The sequence below is a fragment of the Callospermophilus lateralis genome, chromosome 14 (genome assembly GCF_048772815.1).
Source record: "Callospermophilus lateralis isolate mCalLat2 chromosome 14, mCalLat2.hap1, whole genome shotgun sequence".
Taxonomy (NCBI): domain Eukaryota; kingdom Metazoa; phylum Chordata; class Mammalia; order Rodentia; family Sciuridae; genus Callospermophilus; species Callospermophilus lateralis.
Genome location: NC_135318.1, coordinates 96,652,646 through 96,673,849, shown reverse-complemented (window position 1 = coordinate 96,673,849; position 21,204 = coordinate 96,652,646). Strand labels below are relative to the sequence as shown.

The 21,204-nt window shown below is 39.8% G+C and overlaps 1 protein-coding gene across 4 annotated transcripts in view; it reads right to left on the bottom strand.

Moving 5' to 3' along the window:
• The window catches only part of Vwa3b (von Willebrand factor A domain containing 3B), a 188,234-nt gene that overhangs the window by 37,483 nt on the left and 129,547 nt on the right, over positions 1 to 21,204 (bottom strand). For all 4 annotated transcript variants that reach the window (XM_076832898.1, XM_076832894.1, XM_076832895.1 and 1 more), the window contains 2 exons: positions 14,984 to 15,102; positions 8,452 to 8,502 (listed from right to left, as the gene is read on the bottom strand). In XM_076832898.1, the coding sequence (XP_076689013.1) occupies positions 8,452 to 8,502; positions 14,984 to 15,102 (170 nt within the window). The remainder of the gene's footprint in view (positions 1 to 8,451; positions 8,503 to 14,983; positions 15,103 to 21,204) is intronic.

Below are 21,204 nucleotides of genomic sequence, written 5' to 3'. Positions count from 1 at the left end.
GAATCATGAGTGAAATAAAAGTCCAACCACAATGAGATGTCACCTCGCACCCACAAGGATGGTCACTATAAAAGTGAAATCAGACTGAAAATAACAAGAGCTGGCAAGGAGATGGGGTAATGGAGACTCATGTACCGTTGATGGGAACATATCATGGTCCCACATAAGATTACATCAACTAGGGACGTTCAGCATCTTCATTTGTGTAAGCAGATGCTACAGTGTTTGACCAATGGTAAAAACATCTACTGGTGCTTTTCTCAGAATATATCCCTGGTGTCAAGTGACACATTAATGTATCAGGTAGCTTTTAAAGGAGGAAAAAAATTATTTCCTAACTTTAGATAAAGGAATTTAACTGTCAAGACTTTTAAAGGCATGAAAAAGTTATATAGAGTAATGGCAAAAATACTTAAAATTTCCGTATCTGGTAAATATCCAGTGCATAGACTTCATTCATTAATTTATTCAATAAGTATTTACCGCAGGCCTGTGCTGTGCCAGGCAGAGCGTGTTGATAGACACGAGGTATTTCTCTGATGAATAAATAGCTGAACCAAGCCCTACGATGTTCAGAGTCTGGGGAGGGAGGGGAGGTAATGGGAAATGAAATCAACCAAATTATGCTATGTGCATAATGAACCCCACATTTATGCATAATTATAATGTAGCAATTATTTTTAAATAGAAGGGAGACCAGTAGAGTAGAGGAAGGGGATCAGGGGGAAGGTGAAATGGAGGAGAGGGAGAAGTACTGAGGAATGAAGTGGAGAAATGAAATGGGGAAAGGTATGTTATGTGCACATATGAACATTCACAGTAAACCCTGATATTCTGCATAATTATAATGTACTAATAAAAACATAAATTTTTAAAAACCCCAACAATTTACTGGTGGGAAGAGACTATAATAAGCAAGGAAATACAGAAGATATGTAATCATAGATTATGACAAATGGTAAGAAAGAAATAAAGAAATATTGAGAGGGGGAGAGTGCGTCAGGATGAGAGTGAGCTAGGGTGATCAGGAAGACTCTGATGAGGTGACAGTACAAAGAGCCTGTCACCCAGACAGTGTGGGAGGGGACATTCTAGGCAGAGGGAATAGCATGTGTGAAATGAAGAGAGATCAAACAAATCTGTCAGTTTTTACAAACCAAGACAGAGAACTTCAGCATATGTGAATACAGTATATAAAAACCTGGGTTTTGAAACGGTGCTAGAAGAAGGGATTCTTTAACTAACTATTTAGAGCTGTAGGGCAAGTCAGGCTTGGGAGAGAATCCAGATACTGTTAGCTACCAGCCGGGTGACTTTGGGAAAATGAGTTAATTTTCCTGCACCAGGGATTCTTAAGCTTTATCTCAATTCAGAATTGTCTGAAGGGCATCTTCCAACACAGATGGCTGCACCCCTCCCCTCTGCTATGTTGTCTTGAGAGAAACAGTCTCATCTGTAAAGTTGGGGCTGACACCCCTCACATACAGGTGTCACAGGAGTGAAATGACACAATGGGAGTGAGGTGCTTCATGGAAGGCCTGACACACATCTGGTGCTCAGTGAGGCGGTGGTCGGATAGGATCTACACACCTCTCCTAATTCCCTTTCCACGGTCCTGGGTCAGGCTGAAGGGATCTTTCTCCCTGACTTTTCATTCTATTCTCAACACCAATTTCCAGAACTCTGAGTGTCTCTGTTTTCTTTGGTCTTGAATTGTCACTGGTCTATACCTCGTTAGTGTGACCCTGACGAGGCGGGAAACTCCTCAGGGCAGACCCTCACCTGATCCTGCTTTCGCTCTCCAGGCTCACAGGCAGCCTTCAGGGAAGGTAAAACCAGATAGTCTATGAATTATGAAGGTTAAATAAGGAAATGACAAGTATCAGGTGACAGCACAGGACTCACTCAATGCCTTGCTTTAGAAAGTGAGAAGTGAAGTGAGCTTGTGGAGGAGGGTAGAATAAGAAAAATCACTACCAAACTAGTAAACCAGCTGTAACTCACAATCAACCATTTTGAAACTCGAGAATCTAGTTGAATACCTGTAGCATCCAGGGGAGTGAATGCTCGATGAAGAAAGAGGCTCGTGTTTCAGGAAATCTCTGCCCACTCACTGGCTGAACACAGAGAAAATGGAACAGAGACTTCTCTGAAACACACATGACAACGAATGTAATTTTTGTAAAACTTGTTTGGAAAGACACTAACTAGACAACCAAATCATTTCATTAAGCAATGAGGCAGATTCTGAATTCCAGAGGTATCACATTATAATATACAAAATGTTCAATTGTTAATTAAAGATTTTATCAAGAAACAAGGATTCTTATGTCCTATTCATAATAAAACAAAAACCTGATAAAAGAAGGTTGATATTTGATTTACTTAACAAAGATTTTAACTTAACGGTCTGAAATGTGCTCAAAGAGATAAAAGAAACCATGAGAAGAGAACTCAAAGAAATCAAGAGAATGGTGTCTAAACAACAAGAGAACAGAAAATATAAGAGGAGGTAAATAGAAATACTGAAGCTGAAAAGTGTAATAGCTGAAATAAAAAATCCATTCAATAGCAGATTTAAGTAGGTGAAAGAATCAGTGAACTTACCGGTAGATTAATTGTGATAACCAAGCTTGAGAAGCAGCAATAATAAAGAAATGAAGAAATATGAACACAGTCTAAGGAACCTTGTTCCAAAACGTGACAAGAGGGGAAGGAGTAAGACACCTGAGTAAATATTGGTTGACAGCTTCCCAAATTGGATGAAAGATATAAATTTATACAGCCTAAGAAGTTCAGCAAATTTTAAGGGGGTATAAATACAGACACAAAGACAAAGAAAATATATATTTTTTCTTTTTTTGGTGCTGGGGACCAAACCCAAGGCCAAGCGCTGTACCACTGAGCTATACCTCTAGTTCCCAAAAATAGAATCCTTAAAAACAAGAAAAAAGTGACTTGTCATAAATAAAGAATCCTCAAAAATATTAACATTTTATTTCTCATCATCAACTGTAATAGTCAGAAGGTAACAGGATGATCTATTTAATGTACTGAAAGAAAATCCAGGAATTATATATCAAACAACACCGTCCTGCAAAAATGAAGACAGAACTAAGACATTCGCAGATAGACAAAAGCTAGGGGAGTTTGCTGTTAATAGACTTTCTCTACAAGAATGCTAAAAAGGACATTTCATGCTGAAATAAAAGGATACTAAGCCATATAAAAAATAAACATGCCTGGTAAAAATAATGACATATAAATATAAAAGCTAGTATCGTTGTATTTTGGTATATAACTCTTCAAGTATTGTAATTATTTAAAAGACAATTACACAATAATAATTATAACTATGTTAATGGATACACAATACACAAGAGGTAATCTGTGGAAATAACTAGATAAAGGGAGGAGATGAAGTGACAGAGGAAGAAAGTGAATGTCTGCTATGGAAACTAATTAGATATTGATTCACACTAGAGGGTTATGAATGTTTAGTGTTAACTGTGATCCCCAAGGGAACTACTAAGAAAAACTAAAAAGTACACAGCAAAAGTAATGAATAGAGATCAAAATAGTAGACCAGAAAAATATAAATATTGGAGCACAATAAATGGTACATCCACACATATAGAAATAGTACAGAAGTCCTCCATTATTAGTAAACACTTTAAATGTAATGGATTAAACTCCCCACTTAAGAGACAAAGATTGGCAGAATTTTTAAAAAAAATGACCCAACCAAATGCTGACTAAAGGAAACTCCCTTTAGAACCAAAGACACAAATGGGTTGAAAGTAAAAGGATGGAAAATGATATTCTGTGTCAACAGTGATCAGGAGTGGCCCAGAGTGACTAAAAAGTTACTAGACAATAGAAATTTAAAGTCATAAACTGTTACAACAGGCAAAGGATAATATTTAATAATGATAAAAATATTAAATCAAGAAGATCTACAAATTATAAACATATCACACATCCATTAATAGAGCCCACAAATAAATAAAGCAAATCTTGACTGAATTAAAGGGGAGACAGCAGTTTGTACAAAAATAGCTGGAGACTCTTTCTAATAATGGATAGAACATTTAGACAGAGGATCAAAAAGGAAATTGTAGATTATAAAACAGTATAAATCAGTTATACAACAGACATATACAGAATACCTCATTCAGTAACAGCAGAACATATATTCTTAAGTGCACATTTAATATTCTCCAAGGGCATACCATATATCAATCCATGATTATTCTCAAAATACTTTAAAAGATCAAAATCAGGCCAGATATGGTGGTGCATGCCTGAAATCCCAGAAATTTAGGAGACTTGAGGCAGGAGGATTGCAGGTTTGAAGCTAGCTTTTGCAACTTAGCAAGGCCCTAAGCAATTTAGGAAGATCCTGTCTCAAAATAAAACAATAAAAAGGGCTGGGGGTGTGGATCCATGGAAAGCACCCCTGTGTTTAGTCCCCCAAAACAAAGCAAAACAAGATCAAAATCACAAAAGTATCACAATGGAATAGAACTAAAAATAATAGCAAAGAGAAAGCTGGAAAAATGGCAAATACATAAAAATTAAATATCACAAAGAACCAACAGGTCAAAGAGGAAATCACTTGAGAAATTAGAAAATACTTTGAGATGAATAAAAATTAACACACAATACACCAAAACTTATGCTGTACTGTACTCAGAAGGAAAATTTTGGCTGTAAATACTGCATTAAAAAAACAGATCTCAAATAAACAGCTTAACATTACACCTCAAAAGGTCCTAGAAAAAGAAGAGAAAACCAAACCTAAAGTCAGCAGAAGAAAGCAACAGGAAGAGTAGAGCAGACACACATACACAAACACACAACACACAACACAATCAATAAAATGAAAAGTTGGTTCTTTGAAAATATCCACATAATTGGGGGCTGAGGCTGTAGCTCAGTGGTGAAGTGCTTTCCTCGCATGTGGGGGGCACTGGGTTCTCCTCAGTACCACAATAAGAAAAAAATGGGTGAAGATATTGTGTGTTCATCTACAACTAAATAAATATTTTTAAAAATCCACATAATTGATAAACCTTTAGCTAGACTAAAAGGAAAGAAAGTGGAATTATTGACATTGGAAATGAAAGTATGGACATGACTAGAAAACACTATAAATCAGACAACAGACATAAAAGTTACAAAAATTAGAAGAATTGTAGACTATGAATGGTTATACACCAAAAAATCAGATAAATGGACAAATAACCTAGATATACAGGTGACCAAAACTGACCCAAGAAGAAACAGATAATTTCAACAGCTTATAATAATTAAAAACCTTGAATGAGGAATCAACCTCCCTCCTCCCCACCCACAAGAAAGAGAAGTCCAGACCAGACTTCATGGGAAAGGTCTATCAAACATAAGAAAACATGAAGAAAAAAGGAAGAAAAATAAAAATATGAAGAATATGAAAATATGAAGAAAAAGAACACCAGACCTACTTAGACTTTTCAAGAGAATAGAAAAGAGGGAACACTTGTCATTAGTCATAGAATTACCCTGATCACAAAGTGAGGCAACGATGCCAAAGACAACTTCAGACCATTTTCCTTTATGAATGTAGAAACACTATAATATCCTTAACAAAACACTAGCCAGTCAAACCCAACAAAGCAGTCAAAGGAGTACACACCAGGACCACGTGGGATTTGTTCCAGGAATGCAAGAGTGGTTCAACCTAAGAAAACCAATTACTTTACTACATCCCATCAATAGGCAAGGGGTAAAATACCAATCCTCATTGTAGCTGCAGAAAAAGCGCTTGACAAAATTCAACACCGCATTCATGATAAAAACCATCAGCAAAGCAGAAATGAAAGGAAATTTCCTAAACATAATAAAACATTACATTCGCCAGGTGAGGTGGCACACACCTGTAATCCCTGCGTCTTGGGAGGCTGAGGCAGGAGGATCAAAAGTTCAAAGCCAGCCTCAGCAACTTAGTGAGGCCCTAAGCAACCTAGTGAGACCATGTCTCTAAGATATAAAAAGGGCTGAGGATGTGGCTCAGTGGTTAAGTGGCCTTGGGCTCAATCCCCAGTACAAAAACTTTACACTCAGTGGTGAAAGAAGACTGAACTCAGGAGCAATATGAGAATGTCCCCTTTCATGGCTACTTAATGCCGCACAGGATTCTAGCCAAATCAATTAGATAAGAGAAAGAGAGTTATCTAAATTGAAAAAGAAGAAGTAAAACTCTATGTGCACATGGCATGTTCCCATATACAGAGAATCCTATAGATTCCTGCACCTGAAAAACATTGGAACTAATAAATTCAGCAAAGTTGCAAGGTGAAAGGTCAAACCACAAATATTGGTTGTGTTTCTGTACACCAGCAATGAACAACCAAAAACTAAGAAAATGATCCCATTTACAATGGAATCCAAACGAACAAAATAACAAAGAGGAAAGTCTTACACACTGAGAACTACAAAACATTGCCGAGGGAAAATTACAGACCTAAACAAATGGAGAGACATCCTGTATCCATGGGTTGAAAGCCCTAATATTGTTCAGATTGCAATACTTCCTAAGACTCCCCATGCAAATTGATTACAGATTCAAATAATCCCTATCAAAATTCCAATGGTTTTACTTTTTTTCAGAAATAAAAAGTCCAAACTCACATGGACTTTTGAGGGCCCCTGAATAGTCAGAACGACTTTAAAAGAGAAAATAAAGGTGAAGCACTCATACTTTCCAATTTCAAAGTGTGCTGCAAAGCTACAGAAATCAAAACAGTGCCCTACTGTTATGTCTTATGCCCTACTGGCATAAAATCAGACATATTGACCAATGGAATGGAATAGAGAGTCCAGAAATAAACTCAAATGTTCATGGCTAATTGGATTTTGACAAGGATATCAAGATCATTCAGGGAGGAAAGAAGTCTCTTAAAGAGCACTGGGAAAACTGGATAGCCACAGCAGGAGAGTGAAGTCAGCTCCCTGTCTCACTCCATCGACAAAACTGCACTAAAAATGGATTGATGACCTAATTGATGAGAGCTAGAACCATAAACAAGAAAACAGTGTGTCTCTTCATGACCTCGGATCCGGCAGTGGAGTCTCAGCATAAACAACAACAGAAGAAAAATGGATCAGTTGGGTTTCGAATGGTTAAAAGCTTTTGGACATAAAAAGGTGCGGGAAGCCGTCCATGAAATACACGAGGACCTTCTCTTGGCATGGCAGCCAGGAAGAGGCAGGCCTGGCATTGGGGACTTTCCGTGGCTCTCCCGTGGCCATAGATTGCCAATGCACATGACCTTTCCCCTCCACTCTGCTAGGAAGTTTCCTCATAGTAGCTCCGGAGACGGGCATAACCCGCTAGAACTGAACAGCCCACCTTTAACCTTTTTTTGGAAGAACATTCTATAGAATCTCTTTGATGTCTCCTGATATAAATAAGGCAGGCACGGGCTCCATCTTGGTGTAGAAGCTCGATCCGTCTGATCAGCTTGCCCGTCCTGCACCCACTTTGAAACTACTTTCTGTGTTCTGTGGGTTTTCCGCTGTTTTATTTCCCTTCGCTTTTGTTTCTCAGCCAGCCCATTCCACTGAGGGTAACCCCATTCCCACCACCCACAAGGGATGTGGGTGGGAAAAAGGGTTTAAGATGAACATGAAAATACAAACTACTGAGTGGGAGAAAATATGGGAAAATCCTACATCTGTTAAGTGCTTAACATCTAGAAGACTCACACCTCAACCACCAAAACACGACCTGGCTTAAGCCACATGGTCACACTTAAAACCCACTAGGATGACTTTAAATGTTTTTGATTTTGTTTCAAGGAAAGTGGTCAGTACTGGTGGGACATTCCTGTATGCTGCTGGTGGGGGTACAACATGGAACAGTCCATAGGAACGTCTACACAAGGACATTCATAATGTTATTTATGACATTATTCATAATAGCCAGAAAGTGCTAACAACCCAAAGTCCCACATATGGAAGAATGGACAGGCTAACAGAGGTGTGTGTGTGTGTGTGTGTGTGTGTGTGTTTTCAATACGTGTTTGTATTCAGTCCCTGATACATGCTACAACTTGGATGAGCTTTGAAAAGCATCATGTTTCCACATTAACTAAGTAAAATAAGCAGACACCATGTCTCCTGCTGTATGATTCCTTTCTGATGATTCATCCAAAGAGGCAGATTCGTAGGGACAGAAAGCAGACTAGTGCATACCAGGGGCTAGGGAAGGGGTCGTGGACAGTCATTGCTTCATGGATACCAGGTTTCACTTTCTGCGGTGATAAAAAGATTCTGCACCTAAAGAGGTGGTAGTTTGCCCAACATTTTGAATTCTCTCTATACCACTGAATTATACAAGTTATGGATTTTTACTGACCCGAATTTCATTAATTTTTTTTTAAGTGAGGAGGGAATAGAAGGGCTTACTTTTGTTTTTCCTCTTGAGATAATGCTTGCCAAACGATTTTATTCAAGCGCCTGTTTAAAAAACAACAACAACAACAATTTAGAAGCAATAATACATTTCACAGCAAAAGTCTGATCTAAAGGGCACTGCCTGGGGGCCCCAAGCCCAGCCCCGTCACTCTGGACTCTGCCAACGTCATCTTAAAGAAACTGGGCGTGAGAGTCTCCCTCCCTCTGCACCAGTGCAGAAGCCTGCAGGCTCTGCAGTGATCACACCAAATATTAAAGAGTGGCTCGACTCAGCTTAATCAGAGTAAGTGCAAACAAACTGGTCCTCATCATGTCTGCATTAAGAAGTTTCCAAACATCCTAAGGAAAACATGACTGTGCCTTATCTTGCCTCTGTAGATTCTTCCACTTGGAATTTCAGAGCAAAAGGGTTGTAAGTAAAGGATGGGGACACATGTTAGCTTGACCACCTGTGCTCTGGGTGAGGTCACTGACGGGGACCCATAGCACATGGCTCATTCCCATCAACATGCTGAGACCAAAGCCCATCACCGATGGTGTCTTCAGAGAGGAACTGTCAACCCAAGAGCAAAGGAGGAGGTTGGAGCCTGTGGTGTTCCTGTCGGGTGGTTACAGCTGGTCTCCTTGTTACTAATCAGGGATGCTTCATTCAAAGGGTCTCATCCAGCTCTGTGTCCTTATGTTATTACCCCCAAAGCAGGCTTTGTGGGCTGCAGGGCATAGAACCCTGGCCACGAGGAGTGTGAGTCTGTATTCCATGAAAAAAAAAATCTTCAACATAAGGAGGTGGGGGAATGCCACTAGAGGTGTTACTCTTCTAGCCACGGGAGCCAGCACCTATGGAGCAGGGTTCTGAGAACACATCTCAGGTAGAGCTCTCTTTCCCTGCTTGCCCATCTGGAGCCTGGGGGACAGGGCAAGAGAATCTGGGGGCGGGCATTACCCGGAACAGAGTTCACTTAGCATCTCCTCTTCCTGGCCATGTGGCTCTGGGCAGTGCCCAACTTCTTTATCAAATGGGGACAGCAACAGTTAGAACTCCTGGGGTAGCCGTGGGGACTCCCTGAGGTAGCCTGAGCACAGCACAGAATCAGGTGGGACACAGGTAGGTGTGCTGAGGAGGAGGGAATGTGCCAGCTCTGGGCTTCTGTCCCACCAAAGTGTTCTGGTTCTTTAGGGTCCATTTGGAAATTGGGTTTCTTTAATCACGTGGTTCATGTAACAATAATCAAGGCTCCCAAGACTTATGGAAAAGATTTTTAGTATGCATTTTGTTGTGCTCTCATTTAAAAGAAATATTCAACCCCCTCTTAAATCTCCACTTGAAAGTGGGTTCAGTGTGGTGGGGAGCGGGGGAGTGGACAAGGGCTCTCGCCCAGCAAGGGCCTGGGCTGAGAGCTCCGTATCCATCCCTGTGCTGCTGGCTGAGCCCATGGGGCAGAACTTTTGAAAATGTTTTCTCATCAATAAAACAAGGATACCATTACTTGTCCTTGGCACTGAGAGGCTGAAGTGAAAGATTTCTGGTCACCTATGAAGTGACCAGAAATAACTCCATGTCCATTGTTCCCAGGTTCTAAAGAAGGGCCAGGCTTGGAAACTTGCAGAAACCATTGGTGAATGTGGATCCGATTAGCAAGCACATGTCCCGAATTTTTTTTTGAGAGCACACCATTGTAACCTTTACTATTCTCCCTTTGTTCATCTCCACTGAAGCATTTCAGGGAGTTGGGTGGCCACCTTTGGAAATCCTGAGGGATGAGGAGGGTCCTTCTGGGATGTCCCTCTTTGACACTTGATTCAGGGGTTTTACTAAGAATTGTTTCCCTCTTTGTTGTGGGGGAATGAAATTAAGTTGAGGGGTTGCATTCACTGGCTCACTATATTTCTAGTTCTCAAATCTTCTTGCACGGAGAATTGACTCACTGGCAAAGCAATCTGTAAATAATGATGCTTCAGAAGTCTGGCCAGCAGCCAATTTAGCAAACAAGCCACCATAAGCAGAGGTTTCCATGCCTGGTCGTAGAGCCAGGTTAGAACCCAGACTTCTGTGGACCTGTGAGCGGCAACCTTGACTTTAGAACTAGTAATCAGAAAAATCACCTCTGAATTCAGACAGCTCTGTAAATATGCAAAGCTCATGCTCAGACACACAAGCCCAAATTGCTGCCTCAATTCTGGAAATACTGAAACAGAAGGTCACCACACATGGGCCACTAAGTGGGACCAGAATGGCTAGTAAATTCCATTATTTTGGTCAAAGAATGAGCTTCCCATTTCCCATTTGCTAACCCTAATCATAATGGATTTAAGGTTAGATGAAGTTTATTTAAAGTTACACCTGGCTTACTTTGGTGGGAAACTCCTCAGAAATGTAATGTTGAGGATGGCGGGAGGAGCCCTTCATCAATTACGTTTCCTATTTCACATACCTCCAGAAAAGTGGAGGAAGGTAAAAAGAGAACCTATATTTATGCCAACAGAACTCTTCAACACCACTGAATGTGAAAGACCAGAAATTTTTGTTCTTTATAATATTAATTTTTATATCAAAAGACTTACTATGAACATAATCTTCATAATACCAATGTTAATTAAAGCAATACTAAATAGGATTAAATACCAGTCCCATTAAAGTTGATCTCATTAATATTAAAATTATTATTCTTTACAAGCAACAACAGAACTTGAGTATCTCTTTTCTGAAATTCTTGGGACCAGAGTGTTTCAGATTTTTTATTTTTTTTTCAGACTTTGGAATATACTTACATATTCATAAAGAGATGTCTTGGGGATGGGACTCAAGTCTAAGCAAGAATTCATTTATATTTCATATACACCTTATACATACAACCTGAAAGTAACTTGATAGAATATTTTAGTGTTCCTGCATTTTGACTCTGATCTTTCATATGAGACCAGGTGTGAAATTTTCCATTTTTGGCATCATATGGGCACTTAAGACTTTTTAGATTTTGGAGCATTCTGGATTTTGGATTTTCAGAGCGGAGATGTTGAACTTGCAGTGACTGAAAGGTTTTTCACTCAGAAGTAGGAAGTGGGACGAATCATTACCACATCTGTACTGGGGTTTTGCTTTTAAGAAAGAAGCACATTTTTGCTTGGGAATGGGGTGTCCCTGTCCTTCCTGAAGCCCTGGGGAAAACATGAGCCCAGTGGGAAGAGCCTTGTGACAAGGACAGTGCATGTATTCATGGTTACTTTATGATCACCAGAGTCGGGGAAGGAAAGGGGGAAATAATTCACATTAATTGCTTCTTTAGATATGATTTACATAGGCCTTGTGAGAGCCCTGTGAGATGAGTTCTATTGTAAATAAGGAATCTGAGGCTCATGAATGTCATACACTTGCCCAGCATGAGCATCAGGGCCCCGAGGGAAACCTACAAGCTCTGTCTGACTTTAAAGCTCCAGCTGGTGGCCGTGCACCAGGCTTTCACAGACTGGTAATTACAGGACACAGATATCTGAATCACACAAGAAAACGACATTAGAATTTGAGTGGTATTATGATGTTACATTTGGAATACCTGACTTTGAAAAATTATAACAACTAAACTGGAATTATATCAAATTTGAATTAAAATGGTCAAATATACAAACACCTGCAAGGAGGAATAGATAAGGGGGAAACAAGGTTGGCCAGCCCCTGGCTCTGGAGCTAACAGCCCCGGGTTAGGAGCAGAGGTGGTCAGCAAGCCTGAGGACTGGGCAGTAGCAGTAAGTCCCCTGAGGGCCACATGCAGGGGGGCAGTAGAAAGGGCCTATGGAATGGCGCCTCCGAGGAGGTGGTTGGTGCTGAGGCAAGAAGGATGGGGGGCCCAGGGGGACAGCAGCAAGGCAGGAAGAGGAGCTAAGTTCCTGGAGGCCCTTCCGGAAATGCCCGAAAGGAAGCATCAGAGCCATGGGGAAGGGTGAGCCTTGGAATAGCCCGTCCCACCTGTGACAGAAAGGTGGAGGGCAGGCTGAGGTGCCAAGGAGAACAGCGGGGGCCTCCTTAATCCAAACATCCCCAATCCCAAACCTGTCGGCCTTCCCCACCTGACACCACAGTGGAAAGTATCCAAACCCCTAAACTCTCGTGCACAGAATAATTTTAAATATTGCTCAAAATTACCTCCAAGCTATGTATATATGGTGTTTATGAAACCTAAGAGAATTTTATTTGGACGTGGGTCTTCTCCCCAGGATATCTCATGTTACATAGGGAAATATCCCAAAATCTGAAAAAAAGAATCCCAAATCTGAAATACTTGTGATCCTAAGCATTTTGGAACAGATGCCCTCAACCTGAGCTGAGGAGCCCACGGAGGCCGCTGATGGAGTCCACATACTATGGCCTCGATTCTTAAGGGAGGCCCAATGGAAGAGGCTCCAGTTGGAGGGGGCTTGGAGAGGCCTGTGATGGAGGCCAAGGCCTCTTAGTGGGATGGACTGGCACTCCCTGAAGGCAGGAGTCAAGCTCTGTACTTTCTTCTTTTTTTAAAAAAATAGTTATGCATATTATTTATATTTTCTGTGAAGGGATACATACATTTTTATATATTAATTTAGTGGTATTTATTTATTCATTTCTGACTTTTAAAAAATTTGTTCTTTTTAGGTATATATGACAGTGGAGTATATTCTGACATATCATACACACGCAGTACGACTTCCCATTCTTGTGGTTGAACGGATGTGGAGTTTCACTGGTTGGGAGTTCATATACGAACGTAGGAAAGTGATGTCCGATTCATTCTACTGTCTCTCCACTTCCCATCCCTTCTCCCTTCCCTTCATTCCCCTTTGTCTAATTCAATGAACTTCTATACCTCCCTTCCCTTTCCCCTTATTATGGGTTAGCATCCATATATCAGAGAGAGCATTCAGCCTTTGGTTTTGGGGAACTGGCTTATTTCACTTGGCATGATAGTCTCCAGTTTCACCCATTTACCATCAAATGCCATAATTTCATTCTTCTTTGTGGCTGAGTAACATTCCATTGTGTGCAGACACCACATTTTCTTTATCCATTCATCTATTGAAGGGCACCTAAGTTGGTTCCATAGTTTAGCTATTGTGAATTAAATTGTTATAAACATTGATGTGGCTGTGTCACTATAGTATGCTGATTTTAAGTCCTTTGGGTATAAACCTAGGAGTGGGATTGCTGGGTCAAATGGTGGTTCCATTCCTAGTTTCCTGAGGAATCTCCATACTGTTTTCCAGACTGATTGCACCATTTGCAGTCCCACCAGCAATGTACGAGTGCCTATACTTATTTTGAACACATAGTAGGCCCACCACAAAATGACTAGAGATTAATAAATGCTGGCCTGGCTACATCATTGACTTTTGTGTTTTTATTTCATTTTTTCTCATATGTAGTAGAGAAAGAAAGAAAAACAAAAACCAACCAAAAAAAAAAAAAACAGCCCAGCTTCCAGAAAGAAGAGCAGTCTTGCCTGAAGAATCTGGGCACAGTCCAGGTCTAAGAGCTGTGTATCAGGGATTAATTCTATGCTGGGGTGGGAGATAGCACTGTTGAGTCAGCTTGGTAATCTTGAACTTGATACAAAAAGTTTTTGTTTTTGTTTTGTTTTGTTTTGTTGTACCAGGGATTGAACTCAGGGACACTCAACCACTGAGCCACATCCCTGGCCCTATTTTTTATTTTATTTAGAGACAGGGTCTCACTGAGGTGCTTAGCGCCTCGCTGTTGCTGAGGCTGGCTTTGAACTCATGATCCTCTTGCTTCAGCCTCCTGAGCTGCTGGGATTGTGGGTGTGTGCCACCATGCCCGGAGATACAAAAAGTTTCAAATAATAATCTATATGTATAGAGTTGTCCCTCAGTATCCATGGGAGTTAGTCCCAGGACCTCCTGCCCACCCCCCGATACCAAATCCAAGGATGCCCAAGCCCTTCCATAAAAAGACAAACCCAGTATGTCCACAGAGCCTATCCACAGTCTCCTGTACACTTAAAATCATCTCTAAATTGCCTATAATGCCTAACACAGGGTAAATGCCATGTAAATAGTTGTTCTGTGGGCATTGTCTGAGGAGTCCTGACAAGAAAACCAGTCTATTCATGTGCAGCGCAGATGCAACTTTTTTCTTTTGCATATTTTCAATCCATGGGTCATTGAATCAGCCAATGCAGACCCCACAGATACGGAGGGCTGGCTCTGTGATCTCTATATCTTGTCACTGTGGCGCTTTCACAGTCATATTACATAATGTTAGATGTGAAAATGACCCAATTCACTGTGCCAAGAGGAAAAGCTAATGGAACATGAGGTTTCTGTCGAGGCTGGAAAGGAAAGATGGTTTCTCGAGAACCCTTGGGGATATTTGGGTACATAAGAAGTCCTATGTAGCTGCTTTTATTGATGTTGGATGATTTTTAAATAGCTTCTTCAAATTAAAAACAAACAAAAACTTAAGCCAAACAAGGGAGAGAAAACAGGCTGAAACAAATTCCGCATCCGCTGAAGAGCGGTTGGGACTAGTACTCACTTTTCATAGGATTTAATGGCCTGCTCCACTTTCTGCTTGTAGACATTGAGTTTGACTCCTTGGGGATTGATCAGTGTCATCTTATTCGTGTCGTTGCACACGTGTGCCAGAGGAAATACCTACAGGCCGAAACCAAAGGAAAGCAGGTGTCACTTGACAGGTCCTCACGGGCCTGCAGAGCTGGAGCTGCAGGGCCGTGGGCTGTTTTTCCAAATATAAAATCAACAACTTATAAATGTAGGAAAGTGGAAGGTGGAGGGAGTCATGAACCATAAGGATCAGATATCACTGCTAACTTCTCCCTTCCAGGTCTTAAAACTCTATATTTTAAAACTACATTTTTAAAACACCACATCATCACCCCCCAAAACATCAACACCCAAAACCCAAAACTGCTTCAGGAAACCCTACTTAGCATTGAGTATGATTTCCAAGAGCATCTATCAAGTTGGAAAGAGCAGGCAATAAAAAATAGAACTCCTGGGCTGGGGATATGGCTCAAGCGGTAGCGCACTCGCCTGGCATGCAGGCGGCCCAGGTTCGATCCTCAGCACCACATACAAAGATGTTGTGTCTGCCGAAAAACCGAAAAATAAATATTGAAATTCTCTCTCTCTCCTCTCTCTCTCTCTCTCTCTCAATAAATAAATAAATAAATAAATAAATAAATAAAATAAGATCTTGAAAAAAAATAGGACTCCTTAAATATGCATAATTATTACACGTTCATAAAAAATTTGAAAAAAATATTAATAATACATTATTATTATTGTATTATTGATACATATTATTAATACAATAATAACAATGTTATGTTAATATTGTATTATTATTATTAATACATTGTTAAGCACACACCCGCCAAAAGGAAATGGATCTCATTGTTGCTTCTTTGTAAGTGACTTAGTTGATTTAAACATCTTTTTAATATATTTATTTCATATTTTCTTAAACTTTTGAGAATATCTGATGTTGGTTCATATCTCTTGGCTATTTTTCCTCATCAATTTGTAAGAGGCTGTTACACCTGGTAACCGAGGAAGGAATAGTGGCTCCAAGAATAGCAGAGTACCAAAAATAGAGACTTTTCTGGGTTCCGCTTCCCGCACCTGGTGCTTACTTGTGGGTTTGGGATACCTCTGATTCCATGCCAGTCAATTCCAGGGAGAAAAATGGTCAACTTATTGCTGACTAGGTGGAACTTCAAACTCTGGTATCCCTCCCCAGTTCTCTCGGGATCATTTCCATGTCAGTTTATTGGTCACCTAAGTACTCTGTCCAGGATTTATAGATGTATTTAAGTGGAGAAACGGGGTGAAGGACACTCACTCCATCTTCCCTGGAACCAGAACCCTCTATCATATTCTTCTGTTCCCAAGACTTCTTTTCATCCTAATCATTTTATATTTGCCTATTTGCATATTACCCGCCTCTCCCTAGCAGAATGTGAGCTCTGTGCAGGAACTTTGTTTCAGTTCACTACTAAACTCCTACCACCTAGCACAGTACCTGGAACTTCATAGGCCCTCACCAAATATTTGTTGATAAATGGGTAGACATATACTCATCAAAAGATATATTCCAAGTTGGGTGCAGTGGTGCATCCCTGTAGGCCCAGCTCCTTAGGAGGCAGAGGCTGGAGGATAACTTGAGCTCAGGAGTGTAAGACCAGCCTGGGCAGTATGTAAGATTCGTATATTTAATAATAATAATAATAATAATAATAATAATAATAATAAGGTATAGGTATATTCTATTCTTTAACATTTAAACAATAAGAAAAAAATCGAATAGGAAAATACTAAGCTGTACTATCGTTGTTCCAAAATCATATGATATTCTGATCATAATGAACATGAAGACATTTTGGAAATGTGGGAAATCATTTTAAAAAGTAAAGTTTTAAAATTTGTTCTAATTAGTTATACATGACATGAGAATGCATTTTGACACATTGTACCCAAATGGAGCATAACTTCTCATTGCTCTGAAGTAAATATTTTACTTTTAATTAGGATGATAGAGAGAGATCATGGTTTTCTGTTCCTCCCTGCCACTAAAATCTTCCAAAAAATTTGTTATTATTATTTAATAAAATAATTCAGAGAAAGAAAGAAAAAGAAAGAAGCATGGTTGATAAAAGACAGATGTAAAAAGATGGACAGAAATGTGAATGGTGAGCAGGGCTAAAGCCATGGCTGTTGGTTCTGGCTCCAAAGATGGCGGGGCAGTGGGGGCTCATCTCCCGCAAAGCAAGTAGGACCAAATGGGACCATGAGTGCTCTGGAAAAGAAGTCACCTCAGTGACTGATGTCAACTGGCACGAAGGTCTCAGCCCCGAAAGAAGGCCCTGCCTAGTGAAGGGACACTCCTGTGGCTTTACAACCAGGCACTAAACCAGACCACTTTTTGTCTCTGTGATAGCCACAATATCACCATGGAACCAAGGCCCCAAATGTCCATGTGTTGTCCCTGGTGTTGAGGGCCAAGAGGATGGATTTAGGCAACTTCAAATAGAAGAGCAAAGAAAAAAGAACACAAATGCCAAAAATATTAGTTGAGGGAATTAACAAACAAAATGTCAATGCACTTAAATTAATTTTATGATCCATCTCTAAACATGACTTTAAATTATTATTAAAATGACTTACAACTAAGCTGTTCAAAGACAAAAAAAGATAAAACTACAAAACTTTACTCAAGTGCCACAAGAAGCAATGGATGTCAAAGAAAAATTAAGAAGTATGATTGACAACTCTATTCCAATAACAGATGAAAAACAACAACTATATTTTTTTAAAAAAACTACAAAAAATTAAAAATCTATCTTAAAAAAAAGACAATGGAACTGAAACAAAGATGGATCTTAACAGAATAAATTCTAGAGTAGACAAAATAGTCTTTAAGAATGGGTGAATGATAATACTGGATGCCTTTCCCCAGAATATAGCACAGAAAGGCCAAAAGCCAAAAATTATAGATAAATAGATGATAGGTAGGTATAAGTATAAAGAGACTGAGAACCTTTTATATTAATAGAAATTTCAAAAGAACAGATTATCAGAGAAGCAACACTGGGGAAATGTCCTCCAAGATTTTACAAAATGGCAGCTGTATTTCTAGCTTTAACCTTCTGAGGGCTGGAGATTGCATTACCTGCTAGGACTATGATTAGTCAAGCTGTTTGTGAGAAAGGAATTGAGTGTGGTCTTGGTCCCTGTGTCGTTTGGGGGAGGAGGCCCATTATGCAGAAGGTCAGGGTCAACAGTGTTTTAAGGGTCAGCTTGCTTGGAGTGGGGGGGTCTGCCGCAGGGTTCAGAGCTTCAGCTGCTGGCCCATCAGGGGTCTGATGAACAGTGGCCGCCTGACTGTTTTCCATGTCACCAGCAAATGCGACTCCATTTTGTTTTTATTCCTTGACAATATGAGTTTTAAACCTGGAGAACAATGCTTTAGTGCTCTTTGTACTAAAAGTTTTAAAACATACATGGAAATATAGGCCGCTGTTTACCTCTGGGGGGAGAATGGGATCAAAAAAGGGGATACAGGGTCCTCAGCTTTATCTGTGATGCTTTATTTATTTTAAAGCAGATCTAACACAGGAATAAGATGAGGTTTACAATGACCAACAGCGGTTACTTCTCAAAATCTGGGATTCAGGGCAAGTGAAGAGAGGCGGGTAGGACTTTCTCTCTTAACTATTTAGTTCTTTTTTTTTTCAAATACATAAATTAATTATTAGGTTTTTTTCAAATACATAAATTAATTTTATAATTAAACCATCAAGACTCAAACAAACCCACCAACTGGCAAAGATTTAGAAAACCAAAGAGAAAGAAATGAAGTTACAGGTCACATGGTCCAATCCCGCTACTTAAAAACCAGCCAGTGGCTTCTGAACAATCTGGTCAAAAGGAAGGGACCAGAACACTGGGTTAAAGGTGGCACCACTAGGCTTTGAGACCGAAGCTTGTGTTCCTGGGGAACAAACATCTCTCAAAATAGAGCTACGGGTCATATACACTTTCAAAGGGGGGGAAAAAAAGTCATCTCTGCAGAATGAAAGACACATTTTTATCTCCCTTGGGAGGGGAAAAACCCCCAAACTTTAGAAGTCTATAAATAGCTCTCCTAGTTTGTCAACTAATGCCTCAGCTGTAAATCCATACCCCTGAATACTTAGTAACATTATAACATTTCACCACCATCATCTTGACTCTTGGACTTCAGAAACCCCATTCACGAGCTACTTCCCTCTTTTGTGGACTTGGATCTCATGCCTTCCATGGTCATGGCCGACTTCAGTGTGGTCATTCAAATTGGCTTGTATGCACCCACTCCTCCCCCCTTTCTGCATGCAGATTTGGGGAAAGACAAAGGCATAACCCCACACCTTCTGTCTGTGGTCTTAGTTTTTACAGCATGGTGCTGGCCCAGCAGGTCAGATGCGACACCCTCTTTATGATGTCGAACTTAATGTGACTCTGAGGTCATAAGGGGCGTTCTCAGGGCTGGGGGGACCAGAAGCAAGCCAGTGGGGAGGGAAGTGGGGCTCACGAGGAAGCTGAGGATAATAAAAGCCCCCGATCATGCCACTTTTGAATGTGGCTGGCTTATTAATACAGTGCAGGACCCTGTGGACCATGGTTGATAGCAAAAGGAAGCCTCGAGGTACTGCTGCTTCCATTTTCTTGAGGCTGACCCAGAGTCCTTACCAAATCGGTACTGATGATCACACCCTTTGGGACAGCAGTTTGTGAGGGTTGTGTGAGTGCAGAGACAGACAGACAGGGACAGAATGAGGGGGAGAGAGAGAGGGAGGAAAGGTCCTGACCACAAACGCAGAGGAAATTGCTAGAATTCATGGTCAGGCCAATTTGGACGGATTATGTTAGAAATCTTCTGTTAGATCAAATACCCAAAGGCAACCACTGAACTCGAGAGCAATTTTGTTTTTTTATTATTTTTTAACATTCTCATGAGGTCTTCTTTTTTAAAAAATTGGTTCTAATTAGTTATACATGATAGGAGAATGAATTTAACATATTTTACATACATGAATAACTTTCATTCTTCTGGTTGTACATGATGTAGAATTACGTTGGTCGTGTAATCATACACGCACATAGGAAAATGATGTCCCATTCATTCTACTATTTTTCATATTCCCATTTGCCCTCCCTTCCTTTCGTTCCCCTTTGTCTAATCCAAAGTACTTCTATTCTTCCCTAATCTCCACCCAACCCCTATTATGAATTAGCATCTGCATATAAGATAAAACATTCAGCCTTTGGTTTTTAGGGATTAACTTATTTCACTTAGCATGATAGTCTTGAGTTCTACTTATTTACTGGAAAATGCCATAATTTCCTTCTTCTTTATGGCTAATATTCCTGTGTGGGTGTGTGTGTGTGTTTGTGTATGTATGTATGTGTGTATATCACTTTTTTTTCCATTCATCTGTTGAAGAGTACCTACGTTGGCTCCATAGTCTAGCTGTTGTGAATTGAACTGCTATAAACATTGATGTGGCTGTATCACTGTAGTATGCTGATTTTAAGTTCTTTGAGTATGAATTTAGGAGTGGGATAATTGGGTCAAATGGTTCCATTCCAAGTTTCCTGAGGAATCTCCATACTGTTTTCCAGAGTGGTTGCACCAATTTACAGTCCCACCAGCAATTTTCCTCCACATCTGTGCTAACGTTTGTGGTTGCTTGTATTTCAAGAACAACTTTATTAATAATGATAATGGTACTTATCCTCACTTATAAACCAGATATTAGGCAGTATCTGCATACTTTTTCATTCAGTTCCTTTATAGTCAAATGCATTTATTGCTGTTTTTGTTATATGGCTTCTCTTTCCATATCAAACTCCAGATTTCTTTAGGCTCTTTTAAAAAATAGTAGTTACTGGCACAATACATGTACAAAGTCATCATTTATTGAATACACATGAGAGTAAAACTATAACAAATTAGAATAATGACTAAGGCCCCAAGACTTTTTCTTTTAAATTCATCTTATTATAAAGCATAAATTAGTTTGAATTCTACCAAATTTAAATTCTTGGTCATTGAAGCACGGGATGAAGCATAACTTTGTTGTTTTTAAAGAATATCTTAAGACTATTTTAAAAGAATATTTTAAGAATATGCCAAGTATATGAATAATATAAAAAATATTTAAGAACTGTATTTAGTTTATATAAGAAAATTGT